This window comes from Galendromus occidentalis, unplaced genomic scaffold (assembly GCF_000255335.2).
Source record: "Galendromus occidentalis unplaced genomic scaffold, Mocc_1.1 scf7180000076500, whole genome shotgun sequence".
NCBI lineage: Eukaryota > Metazoa > Arthropoda > Arachnida > Mesostigmata > Phytoseiidae > Galendromus > Galendromus occidentalis.
In genome coordinates, this window is record NW_003804489.1 from 625,990 (window position 1) to 645,724 (window position 19,735).

At 49.4% G+C, this 19,735-nt stretch overlaps 3 protein-coding genes and 1 long non-coding RNA gene across 4 annotated transcripts; 2 read left to right on the plus strand and 2 right to left on the minus strand.

Annotated features, from left to right (window-relative positions):
- Positions 1 to 182: 182 nt before the first annotated feature.
- Positions 183 to 1,804, plus strand: Nt5a (5' nucleotidase A). The gene has a single exon (XM_003739366.2). The coding sequence runs from the start codon at positions 387 to 389 to the stop codon at positions 1,755 to 1,757; it is 1,371 nt and encodes a 456-aa protein (XP_003739414.1). The 5' UTR covers positions 183 to 386; the 3' UTR covers positions 1,758 to 1,804.
- A 2,676-nt stretch (positions 1,805 to 4,480) lies between these two features.
- Positions 4,481 to 5,430, minus strand: LOC100909201 (uncharacterized). The gene is made up of 2 exons (XR_145272.2): positions 5,260 to 5,430; positions 4,481 to 4,727 (listed from the first exon to the last, which is right to left on the minus strand). It is a non-coding gene; the product is annotated as an uncharacterized LOC100909201 (long non-coding RNA).
- Positions 5,431 to 6,261: 831 nt separating this feature from the next.
- Positions 6,262 to 8,910, plus strand: LOC100901956 (TATA box binding protein-related factor 2). The gene is made up of 5 exons (XM_003739367.1): positions 6,262 to 6,540; positions 7,859 to 7,941; positions 8,056 to 8,223; positions 8,400 to 8,494; positions 8,681 to 8,910. The coding sequence occupies exons 1-5, from the start codon at positions 6,262 to 6,264 to the stop codon at positions 8,908 to 8,910; spliced, it is 855 nt and encodes a 284-aa protein (XP_003739415.1).
- A 7,906-nt stretch (positions 8,911 to 16,816) lies between these two features.
- Nca (neurocalcin homolog) lies at positions 16,817 to 19,257 on the minus strand. Its single transcript, XM_003739334.1, has 3 exons — positions 19,174 to 19,257; positions 17,115 to 17,408; positions 16,817 to 17,011 (listed from the first exon to the last, which is right to left on the minus strand). The coding sequence occupies exons 1-3, from the start codon at positions 19,255 to 19,257 to the stop codon at positions 16,817 to 16,819; spliced, it is 573 nt and encodes a 190-aa protein (XP_003739382.1).
- Positions 19,258 to 19,735: the final 478 nt, after the last annotated feature.

The following is a 19,735-nucleotide window of genomic DNA, read 5'->3' on the forward strand; positions in this document are numbered from 1 at the left end:
TCTCCCAGGACTTGTTGTTCTGCGTAGCAGCTGACGCTCTCGGAGCACTCACTGCCATCACAGCGATCGCCGTGTAGAAGAACTTTGGAAAGCCTATCGACGTTCGTGATTCTTCCCCGACGCTCCCCACCGAGCATCCGAGGTTTCTGACATCAGGTCAGGATAAGCAATCTCCGTAAAATTCCCTCCTGGTCTCTAGCTGGCTGCAATCTCACTGCGCGTGTCCTCGAAGCTCAACATGCACTTCTCGCCTCAAAACAATTGACGTGCAGAAATTTTTCCTCCCGTGTGCTCAAACGTTGGTCTGCTCAGCCTGCGTCCGCAGATTTCGGTCTGCAACACCTGTCGACCGTGCTCTTACTTCGCGCCCAGTGCAGCCCGGGAACATGGTGAATCGATTCTTCAAGAACGATCTCGTACGTGCGGAGGAGATATGTGGAAAATCACTGGCTGACGATCCATACGCGAAATCTCCCTATTTCCATTTCACGGACTGGCCCGTGGTCGCGTTCGATATCGACCACACGTTGGCGAGATATCGCCTCGATAACTTACACAAGCTCTGCTACGATCTAGTGGTGAAGTTCTTGGTCGATAAGGGATACTATTCCAAAGAAACATTCCGACCATTCGGTGAGCTCGATTTGAGCTACGCTCAGAGAGGCATCTATTTCTATAAGCGGAAAGGAGTTTTTCTCAAGCTCGATGAGGAAGGAAACATCGTGCTCGCCTACTCCGGAACAACTCTCATGGACCTCAATGAAGCCCTATACAAGTATGCTGGTAGCAAAGAGCTGATCGCGATGAAATATGATCCGTTCTTCCGAGAAGAAGGAGCCGATCGTAATGAGGAGCCCGTCCACTGTTTCGATGATTTCTTCACGACAGGGACCATCTATTTACTCATGGAACTCGTTCAGAAGTGCATCGATGAGAAGGATCCGGACTTCGAGTTACCATTCAAGAGGATCATGGAAGCCTACAATTTCTTGTTCGCGAAGGAAGACTTCGCGAGAGGAGAAGGAGGGTTTTTCTCAGCTCTCAAGGAAAACCCATCGGAATACTTGTACACCCTCTCGTCTGATTTTCTGCAGTGGTTGAAGACGTTGAAGGAAAGCAAACTTGCCCTCTTGATTATCACGAACAGTAAAGCTGATTTCGCAAACTTCGTGCTTGGATTCGTCATCGGGGAAGATTGGCGAGACTACTTCGACGCTGTAATCACCAGCGCCAAGAAACCACATTTCTTCACGCTCACCGTGAGGAATTTCTACTGGTTGGACGGCTTCGAGCAGGGAGAGGTGGTGAAGCCTGGAGAGTACGCGAAAGGTCGCGAGTTCTGCCACGGAGGCTTCTTCAATTTGAAATATATAATCAAAGCCGCGTGTGGACACATGACTCCTCGGATGCTCTTTGTCGGAGATAATCTTGTGGGCGATATTTACGCTTGTCATGAAACGATGGTGTGCGGTGTGATTGGAGTCGTCGAGGAGTTCGGGTCTGAAAGGTCTTCCGCATGGGGGCCCATGCTGGGAACGAAGAGCGAACCTTCTTTCTGGCGCAGGAAACTCGAGCAATGGACCACGGGAATCGTGTCCTCGGTGGAAACGCTGACCCGTTATAAGCCCGATGAAAGGATAATATATTCATCGCCCGAATTCCACGTATTCACGTATAGATATTTCAAGAGTGATTTGCCGACTCGAAGGGAGAAAGTTCCTTTAGTCAGCGCTTCCAAACGGCAAATAGCGCTGTAGAAAAACTCCGCTTTCGTATGTCGCCCTGTAGTATTCGATTCGGCATGGTCCTTCATTGGATTCTGAATAATCCCGATGAGTAAACCCTTCGTGTGTAGTTGCAATCGTCCATAGCCCCTCTAGGTAGACGAGCACCAGGGTCATTGATTGGTGCGAAGCTAAAACTCAGAAATTGGCCCGGAATCATTGTACTGAAAGCTTATTTAATATATCGCCCAGGATAAAACATCAAGTCCTGCGTTCCTTTTTCTTCCTTCTTCGAGTAATTCTAGCAGGAATATCATCCATTCCTTACTCGAGCCCGATTCCAGTGATGCGGAAGCTTCCAGCTCCCGGGTCTTTTCTAATACGATCGGACGGGCCTCGCGCTGAAGGAGCGTTCCCAAGGAGGAAGCAATGCTCGTCATTCACTAAGCCCTTCATCTGAAGTTCCTGGAAGGGCGAGTAATCCGACCGGCAGCCTATTTCGGCGGGAGCTTAGCGTTCACTTCCTGCAGCGTGGCAAGGCGACACATCCGAGGACAATAGCCCCTGTCTCGCGACATTTAGGATAACGACGATCAGACGCTCAGAATATCTCACAGCAAACCTGGAGTGAGCGAGGCAGCTCCGCGCTTTTCTTCCAGGATGCTTCGGTTCCGACTCTCGGAGATGCCTATAGCCTCAGATTACCTTGGCCCATGGGAATCCATGACACGATTATTCACGGAAATGATTCCGGAGGTTCCGGACCCGCATAGAATTCGTTCAAGCTGAACTTCATCCCGAACTCACGCTACAGAGTAGTGGCGAAGAAGTGGACTTTCCTCGTGCAGGAATACTGGTACAATAGGATGATTTCGCCGGTGATGTGCTGCTCCAAACCTTCGCGTTCCCACTCCCGGTGTCGGCCCTCTCCTCTGCTCGTCCGGCTCCTTGCATTTCACGACCCACTCCCGAATTCTTTCTGATCATCGTACGATCATACACTTCTTCGGCGCTTCATTCTCGGAGGTGATGACGTTGAGTACCAATTCCTCCACAAAGCGCCGCTCGGTCGCCAAGTACTCTTCGCGAAGCAGGATTCTATCTTGTCAATTCGGTCTAGGAAGCTGTCCCAACAGAGACTTCATGGTGGCTGTCTTCCCTACCTATCCAATCCTCCAGGTAGAGACAAACTTCTCTGACAGCTTCTCTTATTTTCCAACATACACAATATGCCGTGCTTCATTCGATCGAAGATGTCGTAGGATGGCTTTCTGAGCGAATTGCTTCCGAGATCCTGACGTGACCTTCCCTGGTTCTGCTCAGAAAGAAAGAACCTCCTCCCGGAATCCATGAGCGGAGAGTCAGAGGTCCCTTGCGCAGCGCTTCTCTGCCTTTCTGATGGATTCTCCGATTTCGGGAGAGTCCGAAAATGCATTCACCCCTTTTTGCACGCCTATTCCGAGATTTGTCGGGAGTCCTCTTGATTGGAGGCTATCGATGAAGTTTTCGGTCGTTCACTCGGAGTACCGCAAGCCGGGAAATCTAGCTCGAGGAAATCCTTCGGGAGGTATGCTCCCGATCCCCCGATTCTCAATCCCGCGATTCTCAATCCCCCAATTCTCGATCCCCCGATTTTTCGACCCGCTAATTTAGCGGAATTCCTGGGCCGCCCCAGAGATAGTCGAGAGATGAGAATCGATGGAATTAGGTGTAGAATTCCATCTGTACTATCAATAAGGAAATCGCGGGGCGTGCACGATTCCGGAGAACGGATAAGCGAGCGTTCAATTGCTGCTGTCCTCGCTCTGGAGCGGGGAGGGCAATGCTCGAGATGGGCGAAGCTCCGGGGAGACTGAAGAAAAAATATCAGGTTCTGAACGATAAACTCATCAAATTCGTGGATGAACCAGAATCGGGTCAGATCTCCCTGATCGAGTACGTGAACCGCGTGGGCTCTAAGCTTTTTCCGCAAGCCTGAGACTGAGAGCCTTTGAGCTCCCCGGAATACTTACGATACGAAAACCTAAACCTCAAAGAGAGAGAGATCTACCGGTAGAAGGAATAAAAAACGTGGAATGAGGATGCTCCCAAAGGTGGGAGACACCCATGGATCCACGATTGAGAGTAATCGGTAGCTCACAGAAGTCTCCGAGATGAGTGATGGGTGGCTAGAGAGGGCGCTCCGCGACCCCGCTGAATCAGCGGGTCGAAAAATCGGGGGTTCGAGAATCGGGGGATGGAGAATCGGGGTATCGGAGTAGAACCCTTCAGGACTGCCGTTATCTCGGAGCCGGAATGCGTGGGTATACAGCGGAATCTCGTTGCAACGTACCTTGCGAGGCCGGTAGATTCCTTTGCTAACAAGAGAATTAGTCTTAAGGGAAAACTTGGAATATCATCTCCATGTCAAGCCAGCCAATCAGCAGAAAAAGTTTGTTTGAAAAAAAGAGAGTTTGGTCAGCCTTTTTTCGTTGTCACGAGATTTCACTGTACTCTCTCATATCGCTGCGACTTCGCGGCTCTCGATTACGGCTGGGGATTGTCATCTCCCGGAGCCCGTGTCGTCGAGTCCTGCCTCGAGCGATCGTTGAGCTTTGACGTTCTCCGCCCCGTCCCCCGCGGAGTCTCTCGCAAGTTCAGGATCTACGAACATTTAACGATTAACGAACTGTTCCCTCGGCGAAACGTGCATTGAATTCCCGGAGCTGTCTGAAGATCGATAGGGACTGCGGAGCAGAAGACAAAACAAGAGCTGCAAGGTCAACGACTTATATTTAGAGGGTACAGTATTTTCCACAGGAATTCATAACTATCAGAGCGATCGAGCGAGTAGAATAAATCTTATTCGAAATCCTCGTCGAGAAAATTCTCAGTCTTCACTCGGTTCATCGAGTAGGCGAAGATGAGCAAGACGGCGAATCCAAGTCCCCATCCTAACTTCGTGTTGCTCGATCTCATCCGGGTTACTCCCTCGGCTCGTTTAGCATTCTCCGTCTGCAGTCTCTGAAAGTGTTCGATGCAATATAGGAAGATTGCGAAGAGCGAGGAATGTCGAGTCTGCCCTGGAGCGCTGTCCGCTCGTCCCATCACTGAACTGTCAAACATGATGAGTGCTTCATGAAGATCGTAAGATTCCAGGGTTACGGGTGTCCACGGGAATTCATCATCGAATCATCTACGAAACCAATATCGAAGCTGGATACCCAGAGAGGAAATCGAATCCCAGACTGCGTCCCGCCCATCCGTCATCATGGCGGGAGTCTTATCGTCCCTCTCAGCGAAGAGCAAACTCTATGAGAGACCGTCGAGGATGACGATCTTCATCGATTGTGATGGTTTTCACCAAGCCACTTCTAGAGATAATCGGAGCTCGCGTACCCATGTCGCCGTCCTTGCGAATAATGTCGACTCGATTCCCCATCCGCGGATGAGACATCCTCCGCAAGACAGCTCAGGGTACTCCTCCTCGGATACTCTCATTCAGGGTCGACTCATGAATCTATCCATGTGAACACCCATTAACCGCGCGGCGTACCTTTGCGAAGTTGCGCTGTGATCGACTCATTTCTTTGGGATCGACTCCAGTGAACTGGTCTGAGCTCATCATCCGCTTACATGTCGTGCTTATCGTGGACAGCATTTTCACCGGTGAGAAATTCCTTACTCTCTGGAATACTCCGATGAGAGATGAGAGCTCCTGCGATTTGTTTATGCCGCAACAGTCCGGGTCAATCGTTATCAGACCTCCGGAAGGGTCGGAAAACTAAATGCTGATTGTCTTCGTGTATTCTAGGAACTTTGTGGATAAATTCAGAGCTCGGGTATGAGGTCAATTTTCAGAAATGTACTTCTGAAAATCACCTCCACATCGGGAGATTGGCGCGCCAAATTCGAATCCTGGAGGAACCCACACGCAGAAAGGTCTCCCCTCGCAGTCAACGCTGTGCCCTCTTAGAGATCGAAGTGCGCAATGTGCTTCCCCATCATTGTAGCGAACTCAGAGGATATTGTCTTCTGGATCGCTTCTCCAGGAATGAAAGCTCCTTCCACGTTTCCCTACCGTGACAGCTACTATGGTACCGCAGCAGCCGGCTGAGTTTCCAGATGACATGAGATCAATGAAACTCTGCGGAGGTCCGTCTCGGGAATAATTCAAAGTTCTGATCTTCACAAAGCAGGTTATTCGCTACCCATCCCAGTGAGTTTCTCGGAGCCGGCTTTCCGAAAGATCTCTCGCGGAGAAAGCTACCTGCGAGTTTTCTACAACGAGCAGCCGACGATTTGTTGTTGACGAGGCTCTAGCAGACCGCTAAATGAGCGAGAAGCTGGCAACCCTTGTGTGTGTTCTCATGTTTTAAAGAGCAGCCACAGACACCAGCACAGTGCCTGTGCTGTGGTTGGTATGAGCAAGAAGCAGGCGAAACGACCAAGCAGTCCAAGAAGTAACTTTGCTTCAAGAAATTATTTGTTGCGTTGTCGTTAGGAGGAACTGTGCGACTACTCACGAGGGACCTGCGTACGGCGGGTGGTGGGAATCATGGCTGGTCTCGTACACAACACTTTGGTCAACGGAGGAGGCCAAGGAGGGCATGGGGTTGTGGGGCAGAGACCGGTCATCCTGCCCCCGTCCACATTGCCGAGTCTTGACAGTGAAGACAAAGAGGAGTGCGTCGAAGAGGATAACAACGGATCTCCGCCCGACGAGCTGGACATTGTCATCAACAATGTCGTTTGTAGTTTCTCCGTGGGCTGCCACCTTAATCTGCGACAGATCGCTCTCACGGGAGCGAACGTCGTTTTCCGTCGAGAGTCGGGGGTAAGTTTTCCAACCGCTCCGGTCGGCGTGCAAGCCCTCCGTCGGAACCTTCTGCTCGGGGTCCGGGTGCTGGACCTGTGTGCCATTGTCTGCTTGTCGGAGATTTCAGAGCGTCTTAGGAAGTTGTGGGCGTTTAGCCCCACTCGCCATGTGGAGATCGTCCTCATCCGACGACGGTGGTGCTATTATCGCCAGAACTGTTGCGGATCCGCTAGGCCGTCCGTTCGCTATCCGCTTGGGCATGACACAGCCAATCGAGAAGAGAAAGAAAATAAAAACCATTTGTTTATGCAGTGGTACCCATTCAATGTTTGAGAAGGAAGACCGTGTCTCTGTTGCTGATGGTGCCTACTACTGCCCCGTCGACTATGTGTCGTTGTGTCTGACCGTGTGTGATTGTGTTTAGATGTGTTCCTTCTTGCGTGCTCGCCGCTTGTTTGTCCATAAATGAGCCGCAACTCGTTCGTATCAATCCCGATTCGAAATCTTCGAGAACAAGGCATGGTTTCGTGATATCTCCTCGAGAGGGTTATCGTCGAATCTTGCGGGGGAACCGGCAGAGAAAGCTTCCATTTTGACACTGGCACCTAAACACAAGGAGTCAGTCTGTTTGTCCGTCTGAGTGTCTCTTACTCGAAATCTCCGGGTCTTAATGTCGCGGAGTATGGGAGTACAATGCTTGAGGGCGCAGCCCTCGACGGTTCAGATATTTGCTGGTCTACAGAACCTCCGGACCTTAAGCCATCGGTATGCATCGGGGGAGTCCCTTCGTCCCCCTTCCCCCTGAACAGGGACATGTTGAGACGGGAATCGTCAACATGTGCCATTCGTGGAGATCCTACTTGAGCTTCGAGCGTGAATTTCCCTTTACTCCCCTCGAAATCCGCGCGTTAGTCCTCCAAGTTTCGCTTTGAAGCGTGACAATATCAAAAACTTAAGTGACGGAATTTAGCTTCTCGCCGGAGATGATTCCTTATGTTTCTGATGAGATGATTGACATTGGCGGATATTTCGATAGAGCGGTTCGAATGTTCGAAAGAATTGAATGACATCTGAGGAGCGTCACGAAGACGATTCGCCCAACACTCCCATTAATGGGGAAATCCTTTCGACGCTTTCGAGGGAGACGAAAGACGCCTCGCTTTTTCGAACATCGAATTAGAAAATTGCACATTCTACACAGTGTCAAGTACCAAAGTCATGTATCAAGCTGCATAGATGCCTGAGAAGTTTCGATGGTCAGCGACCTTTAAAGCGAGTCGGATAAACCAAATCAAGTGTACGCGTCATCCGCAGCATAACGTTTTCCTCCTCACAGATGGTATCGATGAAACTCCGGAATCCATACACGACGGCGAGCATTTGGTCATCAGGGAAGATTACTTGTACAGGAGCAACAAGGTGTGTTCTTTCTCGACGAGTGATGCACTCCTTTCACGGCAACATGAGAGATGTTCAAAATATTCTCCGTTTCCGAGTGTCAGCAACGTGAGCATCAAAGCGTATCTTTTTCAGCGAAAACACTTCGAAGATCGCTGCTCGGAGATTCGCCCGGACGCTCCAAAAACTGGGGTTTAAGGCTCGTTTTAAGAACTTCAAAGTTGTCAACGTCCTTGGAACTTGCACAATGCCTTTTGCAATCCGATTGGTTCCTTTTTCCCAGACCAACAAGCCAATCGCACAGTGAGTACCGCTGGTCTCGTTCCTTCCTTATCACACCTCAAGAGAAATTAAAACAGAACACGAATACGGAAACGATATCCGTAGCCTGGCAGGATGGCCATACGAACAAGCGTCTCTCTCCTGTCGAGTCTCTTATCGAGGAACACGGTAAATCCTTTCATCCTGTATTCCCGCAGATATGAACCTGAATTGCATCCGGGCGTCACTTATAAAATCAAAGAAATCAGGGCCTCGTTGAAGATATTCTCTACCGGTAGCATAACTGTCACAGGTTCGTGATTCTGGTCATGTAGCACTCATTCTTGCGCCGGCAGACCGGCTCCGACAACTCGGTGGTCCGACTTCGTTGTCAGCTTTATCCCGAGTGTGAATCCTTTACCCTCGGAAAATCGGAAAATGAGAATGCCCAAGATTCGTCTAAACCCCCTGAGTAAGAGTTGAATGTCGCCCTTTGCAGCACCTTCGGTATCGGCCGTTCAGCAATCGATCGAGCGAATATTCCCCTTGGTGTACGAGCATCGCAAGGAAAGAACCTGTCCGGAAGACATGCCTCGAGCTCACAATGCAGCTCGAAAAGAAAAATTGGCCGCAATAAGGAACCAGGTACCATACGGGATCTCTATCGACGAGGACGACGCTCTCGAGGTGGAAGAGCATTACTACGATTCGGACCAGAGCTGGGGTTGAACGGACCTCTATTCCATGTTGCATTCCCCCTTTACCCGACGTATGGTTTGACGAGAGTGCCGGCTAGTAGGCGGATTGTTGGAATAATTGAAGTCAGAAATCAAGTCAGCCAGCTCGCCTGCCTGCCAGCCGGCCAGCCGACCGGCCACGGGAGCGCTCGGGCCTTGAGACAGCAAACGATAGTTGTTTGCCCCCGGCCGGGATGCGGACGTCTTCGGTAGAAATCCCCTCGAGACAGCGGTAGCGTACTATTTTCATACTACTCCCTCTTTACACCGGATACCACCTTCGCGACTACTACAAACACTACCAGCACCAGTTGAGCCGGTGCATATTTCAAGAACGACAGCAACAACAACTATTACCCTCCACCATGACTCCTACCAATACTGTTACCAATTCTATTCATGCCCTCCTATTGATTTATGTTCTTGCAATCGGATTTCCGACCCGTGGCCTGCTGACGGGAACACTCCGGCTGCAGACCTGAAGAGCCTTTGGTGGGGAGGAATCTTCCAGTGAGGGTGGTAAGCTTTATCTAGGATACCCGGAGCCCTAGTTCAACCCTCGGAAGTAGATTATACTGAACACATGTTGAATCTCCACTCTGAGAGAGGAAGATGAAGATGACGACCGGCGCCGATCGGGCGGTTCCGCTCGGAGTTCCGGTCCTTTCAGCGATTCCCCTAAGTCCGAGAAGCTGTCTGAATGAGGGAAAAACCGATCAACGTTCAGAGTCCGACCGTTTCTGATCCTCTCACGTTTTGTACGGCGTACTTATTTATTATATTATGATGCTATGATTACGATTATTATGGCAGTGGCGGCGAAAGGCGTTCGAACACTGAGAAACCAACCGGAGTGAAAATCTCCACACTCAGGGAGAGGTGTGGATGTAAAATATAGGCATTGGGATGAAACTGAGGAATGAAATAGGTTGAGGAAAGCCCACGTATGTGTATGGATTCAAGAAGACGAATATTTGCCAAAGGATCATGCGCTCCGCTCTGTCTACGAATCCCTGCAGCCTGAAGATCACGGAAATTTGCACCACGTCGTGCGGGATACATCTTCGGCTTCCAACGCGTCCTGAGGTGTTCGGCGGACTTACCTATACAACGAGAGAAAAGGGGTGGAGGGATCTGTGGACGAGGAGCCAGGGAGCCTGTTTCCGGCCTCAGAATCACCGGGTCCCCTCTCCCCTCAGTGCCTTATCGAATAAGCTGCTGTTGCCGACTGCCCCCGCTGGTTGCGAACACCGATTCTTCTGTTGTCAATCGACTAATGATGACTGATAACAATGACGATAATGCGAATATCGACCGAACATTCATGCATCCATATCATATGTGATCTCACAGCATTCCCCCTTGGAGGAGCGTTCGGCGCTCTCGTTTTGTGGACGAGGTGGAGGAACATACGTTTACCCAACATTCGAAGATCGGTTTCTGCATCGAAAGTTTCATGCAGATTCCGCGTTGTAGAGAACAACCTCGTAAGATGCAATGATTCAGCAAAGGTCGAAGCACACCAGAGTACCTCAAGGACAGCTCTCGTTCACGAGGGAAATTCGAATGGGAGGAGACGCTCGACTTGGACGCCGACAGGCGTGGTGTATCTCGTTCAATTTCATGTGTTCGGCTGGCTGGTTCTACGTCTGTCATTTTCCTTCGTCCGGTAGACGGCGACTGACTGTCTGTCCGTGGGTCTCTCGGACAGGTTGCCTGTTCGCCTGTCTGCGTGTCAATCTGTCCGACTCTACGTCAGAGCAGGAACGAAAATGCATACGGAATATCGTCCCCGAAATGCTGAGCCGGAAGACCTATCGCATAGCATTGGTTGTGGAGAACGCTATTAATTGAGAACAGTAGCTTTGCGGAAAACGCGTGCTGTGAAAAGGATGACTCTAGATAGGTAGAAAAGTGAAGGAATTAATGATAATAACTATGACGATGGAACGATAATAAGAGGGGTGGAGCAGAGCTCAGCACGATCAACTGTTTGTACCTTTTTGTATTCCGGATTGAGATAGACGAACGAGCGTGGAGGAAACGCGGAATATTTGATACTGGCCCCCGAGGATTTTTATCTGTGCCGGAAATATCTATTCTGTTGGTGCGAATATCTGAGGCAATAAGCAAGGAAGCGTCAACGTAGCGAATCGCGCGCGGAATGTACTGGGTGGAATCTATTAGATTAGTTTCTTGTATTTTTGAGACTCGATTTGAGAATGGAACAATGAACTCTACGATCTATGGAAGCCGAGCGATCAGACGGCGATGCGGATATATAAACTTGAACTTACATAGGGAAAAAGCGACATACAAACCGCCAGACAATTATACATAACTATTGACAAACTGTACACGAACTCAATCCGATTGAAGTGGCTCCCTCATTTCAACGTCTTGAAAATTACTATATCTCGATGTAGTAATGTTCGTGGAAGGGATCAATAATGAACCACAACGAACGCTCGGTGACTGAGAGCCTTCAAATAAGTTCTGTAAAAAAATGGGAGGGAAGTGATGACCGGCGATTGATTCGCGAACAAGATCAATGAATTCAGTCTAAGTTGTCGAGGATCGATGAAGTCTGAGCTAATGGAACCTGAACAAGCGATGATGATGACGGATGAGATGCAGGTGGGATAAGTTATCTAATCGAATAAACCTCATCAACGTTCGCGCATAAACGAATTCACGAATTGTCTCATCATTCTAATCCTCAGTCGCGTCTTACTGCGGCGGTGCGTCCCGAGGAGTTTCGCAGGAATTTCTCGGGACTCCTCGAGGCAAATCCTGACGAACGGTAGCTACGGAGTACTCTCCTCGATCTCAGAAGAACAGCTTTAAGCACTAGTTTGAAGAATAGTTTGATGGACTTTGCTTGGCAATTTGTTGACGGCGAACCTTCGAGCTTCCCTCAGGCGGCGAGCGACGTTGCGAGGTTTCTCCCGAAAGAGGTGCCAAGTGACGCAAAAGTATCGACTTTCTAGTGAGTCAGATATGTCTCTTTGAATAGACGCGTGCTTTCGCTAGAAGGAAGCTCGGTGCGATGTTGACACCATCGGGACAGGTTAGCCATATCCTCGTCTATTCCGAGTTTTCCAATTCTCCAAGCGCCTGTTCGAGCTCCTCTTCTCCTCGACGCTCGTCGAGCCATCGACTTGAGTGTAGCGCAGAGCAGAAGCTGAGGACTTCGGCAACTGTGTGAGTTTTCCAGCGACTCGAGCCGCCAGATTTTGTAGAGCGAAGCTCCTCAAGCCTGTAGGCATCCTTTACTCGTCAGCATAAGCCTCTCATGCTAAATTACTGTCTTCAGAGGATTTCAGAAAGCGAAGGCTGGGAGATCCCGCGGGGCTCTGTTGGAGAAAGGAAGGACAACCAGGACCGCCGATCAGCGGGTGAAACTGTCCGGGCTGGGGCCAAACCGATAGTTCCTCGTGTCTATCCGATCCGGCTCGACGGTCTCCCAGGAGATCCGTCGGATCCCGATATTTCAGGTCAGACCCGACGGAGAATCCCCAAATGTTCGATGATCCAGCTGTTGGATGAGACAATCGGATGCAGACCAAATCTATCGACTTACGTCGTAATATCTCATGGATGAACTGTCCTCGCCCTGTAAGCGAACGATAACGGCCAAGATGGGAAGCGCTTGATGAGCTCAAGAATCGAAACCCCGATACGCTTTGGATCGCGCACAGCTCTCTGATGTCGCTGTCGGGTTATGAATTCCTGGTAGAGACCATCACAGAGAAAAAATATGCAGCTTTGCCTGCTCATTCGATCTTCCACCCTTCCCCTGGAGAAATTCTGAGCAGCTATTTAATAATTGCAAGCGAATCGAGGACTGCGGCAGGCTACAGCATTGAATCATTCAACTCGTTTCAGGGGACATGGGTTTCCTTTCGAGTTCTTCAGAGCCCTCATGCGAAACGTCGGTTCATCTCATTAGGAGGTTTTGACGTCAGCGCGTCTGGGACGAGATCACTGAGCCCGATTCGGAGTCGAATCCTGTTCCCATTTTCCTCTAGCCCTCGGCGTTCGCAAATTGAGAACACGCTCGCATTACGTATGCAATCAGTGTCAACTTTATTCAAGCTTCATTAGCATTTTCCTGTTCCGCCCGCGTCGTCTTACACGGATTGGGAGTCACAATGTCCTTTCATCAAAGATCCATATCCTTGGCTTATTGTCTGTTTGATTGATGGGGGAATGTGGTCGTAAGTCTGTCTGTGTTTATGTTTGTTTATAAGTTGTCGAAGTTTGTCTTCTGTTCTGAAGGGAGCGGTTATTTTTCTTCCGTCTCAAGGAACTCCTGTCCTGGGATGAGGCCGATAGTAGGAGGACGGGAGAAGCGAACGCGCGCTAAGATGCAAAACTTTCAATTTTGCAACAGTGCACCCAACCCGCGTCGTTTCCGCCACAGATTCCGCTTCGGGAATAACAGGAGTGATTTTCAACAAACGTACAAATAGACGTAGGAGTAGCTGTTATAGGAGGAGAAGAAGAAGAAGAATGAGTCGTTCTAACGGGTAGGAGAAAGAGTTAGATTGTAGTAGGATGAGGAGTTGGAGGAGCAGCAGTATTGGAAGTCGGACGAGGAGTTTGAGCTGTAGTAGCCGATGCTGTGAACGATGTCACAGATCATGTTGAGGAGGTGATTCCGGTGGTGCGGGGAAGAGGTTGAAAATAACATCCGGGAACTCCTTCATTGCCCGAGAAAAAGGCCACTTCCGATGTCCCAGTTCTCGATACGCACCTCATAGAGTATTCAACAGAACACATTCTGTGCCGCTTCATGGTGACATCACCTCATATAGATCATTCCTAGCGCGTGACCTCATTCTAATTTCCTCAGGGAGATGAGAATTTTCATACCCTAGATGGGAGTGCTTGGAGGATCAAAGTTCAAGGTGACGAGCACTGAATCACAGTCAGAAATCGGATAAGATATCTCTATGAGTTGGATTGATTCCGAACGCTCCGGGAGCGTTTCAAGACGCAGCGCTAATTGCGATCGAATTATCGGTGGAAAATGATTTCGACCTCACTCCTTCTTGCAAAGTCCGCAACACTCCTTCCCTCGCGAGCTAACAACATAATATAACAATCATGTAGAGCAATTCCAACGCTATGAATCCATGCATCATGAATATATGCTTTGTTGGATGTATGTTCCTCTCTTCATATCCAGTATATCGGATGGATCAGTGTCCCAATGTACTCATGAATGTTTACTCCATGTGAAGCGAATTCTATAATCCTATGATCACTGCTGTCTTACCCTTTCAACTGTCGAACTCTTGTCGAGTTTTCCGGGACATTGATTCCCATTTTTCGTACTTCCGAAGCGCTTCGCTCTCATCAACGAACTTCCTTCGAGACAATCTTCTGCGGCTAGCGTCTGATAAACGCGTACAAACAATCCGCCCATTGATCAAGGGCCTTGTCCTCGCAACGTTTTTGACACTCTCGCATTGACATCATCGATCGAATAATTGATATTCACCGTTCAAGGGACGACATGAGAGAATCCTAGATGAAAATCAGCGAGTCAGGGATGATGAAACAACGATACTCCATGAGGAGATATCGAACCGATGGCGAACGTTCGTTTTTCCCAACAGCTGAGGGTTCACTCATTTCATAACTCGCGACGTAAAAGTCTGTCGAGTCTGTATGAGTCCTGCCGCGCGAATGAAATCATCTTGCGGTGGAGAGCTCCGACAGGCGGAGCGATGAACCTTCCAACACATTCCCACCTCATTCGCATTCCCATTTGCCAGTCATCGAAGGTCTATCACAAAGTCTATTAGATAACTGGAATTTTCATCTCCTACACTTTTCGAATGTTTCACCGTTAGATTCCCCTCTACAAGTCAAATTCCTGTCGCATGGATCGCATACGATACGTTTGTTCTTCTCCAATCATTCATTCTTGGTTGTGTCATCAAGCTCGCGAGAGGAGTCCAGATTAGTGAGGTGTTTGATGTTGATTTGAATGGGCTACGAGATGTTGATTCGCACTCAGATTGGTTCGTAAGTGTTCAGGAGTAACAAACAAACACTCGGTTTAAGTCGGAGGATTTCCACTGAACAGACAGTTTCGGGTAGACGCAAAGGCCAGGAATACCTGGAGATGGTGATAATAATAATAATAATAATACATAGCACTAGAATACTGCCGGTGAACTATTAAGAAGGGTCGCGGTCCACGAGAATTTCTTTTGATTGAGGACCGCCCTCTATACATCGATCGATAATCATGATAATTATCGGAATGGGCAAGAAACCGAGATCGGCAGTTAGAGTTCAGACAGGAGATCGTCGTTGGGTAATGTTGGGGCCTTGGGCATCTCACTGTGACCCGCTTATTGGTCTCACGGTTTTCTTCGTTTTCATTTCATCTTCATTCCCGAACCTCAAATACGTCGATGACGTCATCTCAAAAAGTTAAAAAGAGAATACAATTTACAATCGATAATCCGGAAGCCTACTAAACGACGAACGAGAGCGCCCCTGAAAACGGAATAGGATTCGCTCGGCTGTTTCATCGTCGTTCATTCCACGACGTTATTGCGGAAGACATTTCTTGATTGTCTCCAACTCAACAGCCGACCGCAAGCGGGAATTATTCCTTGGAAATGATTCCGCCGCTCGATTCTTCCTTCCAGTGAGGCATTGGCAGTTCGAGGTTCGATACACCTCCACCGCGTTATTCTACGGAAGTCAAGTTAAAAATCCATCAATGTCGATCATTCTTTACAATTCCTTTGTCTGCTGGGAAAAATTATCATAGCAGAGATAGCCCGGCCTCGGGAATGATAAATGGCGTTCGGATCCGGATTGAGGAAAATCAGGACAAGGACCGCTCAAAGGCGCTCGCTCCGCTCGGGAACTAAGAATATCTACTCGCAATGGTAATCTGATACACTTTCAGGCCAGTTTGCATATTCGAAGTCACCGTCGGGGAAGCGACGACGGAACTCACCCACCGTGACTTGCCGTAAGAAACGAACCCAAGCAGTACTTGGAGAGGCCGTCGTCGCTTCTTTCCGGTTCTCCTATTCCTCTCCTCGAAGTGATATTTGTGGGGGGCGAAAATTCAGGATTCACTTTCTCGTTGACTCTCGCTCAAAGAGCGTACCTTGTTTTCTCTTTTTTGGATTCGAAACGATCGCTCATAGATGTCCTCTGGAGTTTGCAGCCGGAGAACGTTATGCATTTCAGAGAACGCGCCTTCGAGCGCATGCTCTGATTGAACCATAGGGAAACGATGCGTTCCCATAGTGCACCCATGGAGGTAAGAAGTAATGGAATTCATTCAATAATACTTTCTTCGAAAAACGCCGACGGATAGAGGAACGTCAGGAGAGGGAAATCCTCGGAATGGTAGATATATAGAAGACTTGTTGGAAAGGTCTTGGGAGAAGACTCTGTACTGATTTAGGGACAGCGATGGAGTTTACCATCTTTACACATCACCGCAATAAGCTTTCGAGGCTAAAGGTGCAACCCGCTGGCGGGTGGCAACGCCCAGCGTTGCGTGTACAATAGATACACCGACAGTTGCTCACCATAGTGGGCTGTGTCGGCTCGCACATTGAAAACCTGCACGCATTGCACGTCTTGCACGGTGCGCGGAGACCTTTCTGCAGGTTAGAGGTTCTAAGTCTCCGGCAAGCCAAAAGCAATCGTTTCCGGCTATCGGACCAATGTCAGCCAGGAACGTTATCGAAATCGAAACCGCAATTACGGTGTTCGCTGCCGCCGCCGCCGTCTCCTCCTCGATAAGAGTCTTCTTTTTCATAGCTGGTGCTTTAGGCTAGTGAACCCGTAAAGACAGACGCTAGAGCGTGCCGTTTGAGCATCGGTGGTACGAGGACGTACGAGGGCTTTCAGTGCGAGCCTGGGTCGTACTGTAGCAGCCTCACTATGGAGGGGTCGCTCTTTGCCCCCTCTATGAACTCCTCGAGAGATAGTCTGCCGTCTTGGTTTTTGTCCATTTGCCGGAAAATTTTGTCGGTTCGTTTCTCTGGGGTGGACTCGTCTTCCGGCATCTTCATCACGGAGCCCACCATTTTGTAAATAGCCTGTAATATCGAAATGCGTTCGGTGAATTTGGAGCCTTGAATCGGCCCAGTATTTGACCCTAGTTCGTGTCGAGTTAGTTCTGATCCGCGTATGACTACTTACGGTGACGATTTCAAGCATTTCTTGATGCGAGATGTAACCATTGCCGTCCAAATCGTACATGGAAAAGGCCCATCTAAGCTTCTGCTCGAGCTTGCCCCTTGATGTTACCGAGAGAGCGCATAGAAACTCTCGGAAGTCAATCGAGCCATCGCCGTTTGCATCGAACGTCCGAAAGACGTGTTCCGCAAACTTGGACGCATCTCCGTAAGGGAAAAAGTTGCCATAGATCTTTTTAAACTCTTCGATCGACAAGTGACCAGAGGGGCAATCCTTCAGGAATCCTTTATACCATTCCTGGAAGGGAAATAGAAAAAAATATATCAGGTCATGGTATCAGGCCACTGGACAACCCTCCCGCAATCTTCTGCTTCATCGCGATTCCAACGCATAGGTGCTATCGATGAGACTTCAAGATTAGCTCCCTGGGGGCGCACATCCGACGAGTGGACACTTGTCTGACGGAGTCTCAAAACTCCGCCGGTGACAAAGAGTCAACAACAGCCTGTGAGACTGTCTGATGAGTAATTATGGCACCGAGCTTCTTGCCATTCACGCTTCTTGCTTACCTTTGTCGTCTTCTCTAAGTGGAAGTCATGAATTTTTGAGAGCGTGGTGCTCAACTCTCGAGCTCAAGCGTGCCAGAGCGGAATGTACATACATACATACATGCATACATACATGCAGGCGCCAACAGACTCTTGAAAGGATAACTGTCGCGTCAGTCACTGAGGACAAGAGTCTATGTTTGTATCATAAGAGTGGGGAGCTTGAATCCCATCGCTACAGGAATAGAAACGAAGCAGGGAAGTAGGGCTGCATGGTAAATCCGCTTCGGTGCTGCACAATTCTAGGGGGAAACTCTGCTGTCTACGTCGCGTCACTCCTTTCTCTCCATGAAATTGGAAAACGTCAGCTTTCCCAAAACTTTGATATATGTTCCCTCGCGAGAGGGCTCGGGACGAGGAGAGAGGAATTCCGAGTTCGCGAAGCTTCCACCATCATAGAGAAAATCGACTGGAATGGAATCGCGATCCGCATGACGTTTCCACCGAATCGACAAAGTTCGCTTCGTTCCGAAAAGGATAATGGGGAAGCGTTTTGTTTATTCCCGTTGTAATCCGAGATCTCGCGGACCCACTGAGCAGAGCGAACCCGAACCCTCTCCCAGCTGTGAACTTTTGTTCCGTGATTTCGGGAGTGAAAACGAATCCATACGAGCGCGAAGAGTATAATAGAACAGTTGCATCTCCGCTAGACGCCGCGTGCCTCGTAGGAAGCAGTCGTCGCTCGAATTGTTCAGTGAACACTTCGGTGGAAGCGTGACCGGTGGAAATTGGATGCTGAGCCCTTCTTCTCGAGGATCGCCGCTACGCTGAACGAAGTCGACAGGGGTCGATAACAGACTAAAACCGCCATTTTACAGATTTTTCCTTCGTGAACGACTGCAGGGAGAGGGTTGGGGGATCGATGTCGGGCTCTATGCAAGGTCGGAGCTCGATCCCGCATCAGACGCTTGCGGGCTATAGGTACGCTCATCGTCCTTTCCTCGTGTGTGAGGAAAGGGAGAAACTGAAAAAGCCCCCGGCGGCACTCCCCATTGGAGGAGAGGGAGGTTCCAAGAATCCCGTTGCGTAAGCGTCAGGGGAAAAAAGCCGATGATCGACAGAAAGTTTCCGAAATTCCATGAATCTGTCAAACTTTTCTCGCCGCTACCCAGCCATTTTCCCGCGGGATACGACAAGCGATCCTGGCCAGTGGAAACTCAGAAGCATGGGAGCCCCTCCAAGCGTCTCCGCTCGCACTTGACAGAGTGTATGAACAAGAGTTTCCCATATCTGCATGCCGCAAAGCATCAAAAACCTTCGAACGGACGGAGGGAGGACGCCTGGACCGGCTCATAAACCTAATACCTACACGGCGGATTAGCACCCACGACGTCGTTACCCTACTGATCAATAGTTTTTCATGCGATTGGCGACTACATACTCATTCCCAGACTAGCTATGCCTACGCTGTATCGAGAGGTCTCGGAGTTAATGGCGAACTGTATTCCACCAACCTGAATTTCTGCATCTGTAAACTCCGTGTTCTGTCGGAGATCCTCAAGCACCTCGGGCTTCAACTTGCTGTTGTGTTTGCCCATCTTCTTTCTTTTCGAACTTCTGAATTTCCGAAGAAGATTGCGGAGTTTCGCTGTTCCGGTTGACTTCTCCCAATCTGAATGTATGAATGATCTCAGGACCGATATCCGGTATCCCAATGGGGGCGGACAGAGATGCTTTCGGTTATCCGGGCTACGTTTCGTTCTATCAGTGCACGTAGTCTCCAAACGCTGATTTTCAGGATGTCACCAAGGAAATCGCAGTAGGCTGAGGAGTAAAGGAAGGAGAGTCAATTTTACTGTCCGTTGATTTTTCCCGCGACTCACTCCCGCTGAGTGAGCCGCTCCCCGATTCCGAATGAAATGATCTGCTCCTCTGGGAGGATCATCTAGGAGTTCACGGCGGTGGAAGAATTATATTCGGATGGGTATTGACGTGTGATATTGGCGTTTGCAGAGTCCATGGTTCGAGTACTGGTGACACCGGGGGAACTCCCCCCCGCGGAAGAGCGACCGAGGA

What these genes read in the sequence shown, in the direction of transcription:
- Nca (XM_003739334.1), bottom strand. Translation starts at nt 19,257, where the DNA reads ATGGGCAAACACAACAGCAAGTTGAAGCCCGAGGTGCTTGAGGATCTC. An exon ending in TTACAGATGCAGAAATTCAG is followed by an intron (nt 17,409 to 19,173) that starts GTTGGTGGAATA and finishes TTTCCCTTCCAG; the next exon opens with GAATGGTATAAAGGATTCCT. An exon ending in AAATGCTTGAAATCGTCACC is followed by an intron (nt 17,012 to 17,114) that starts GTAAGTAGTCAT and finishes TCGATATTACAG; the next exon opens with GCTATTTACAAAATGGTGGG.
- Nt5a (XM_003739366.2), top strand. Translation starts at nt 387, where the DNA reads ATGGTGAATCGATTCTTCAAGAACGATCTCGTACGTGCGGAGGAGATA.
- LOC100901956 (XM_003739367.1), top strand. Translation starts at nt 6,262, where the DNA reads ATGGCTGGTCTCGTACACAACACTTTGGTCAACGGAGGAGGCCAAGGA. An exon ending in ACCAACAAGCCAATCGCACA is followed by an intron (nt 8,224 to 8,399) that starts GTGAGTACCGCT and finishes GTATTCCCGCAG; the next exon opens with ATATGAACCTGAATTGCATC. An exon ending in CGGTAGCATAACTGTCACAG is followed by an intron (nt 8,495 to 8,680) that starts GTTCGTGATTCT and finishes CGCCCTTTGCAG; the next exon opens with CACCTTCGGTATCGGCCGTT.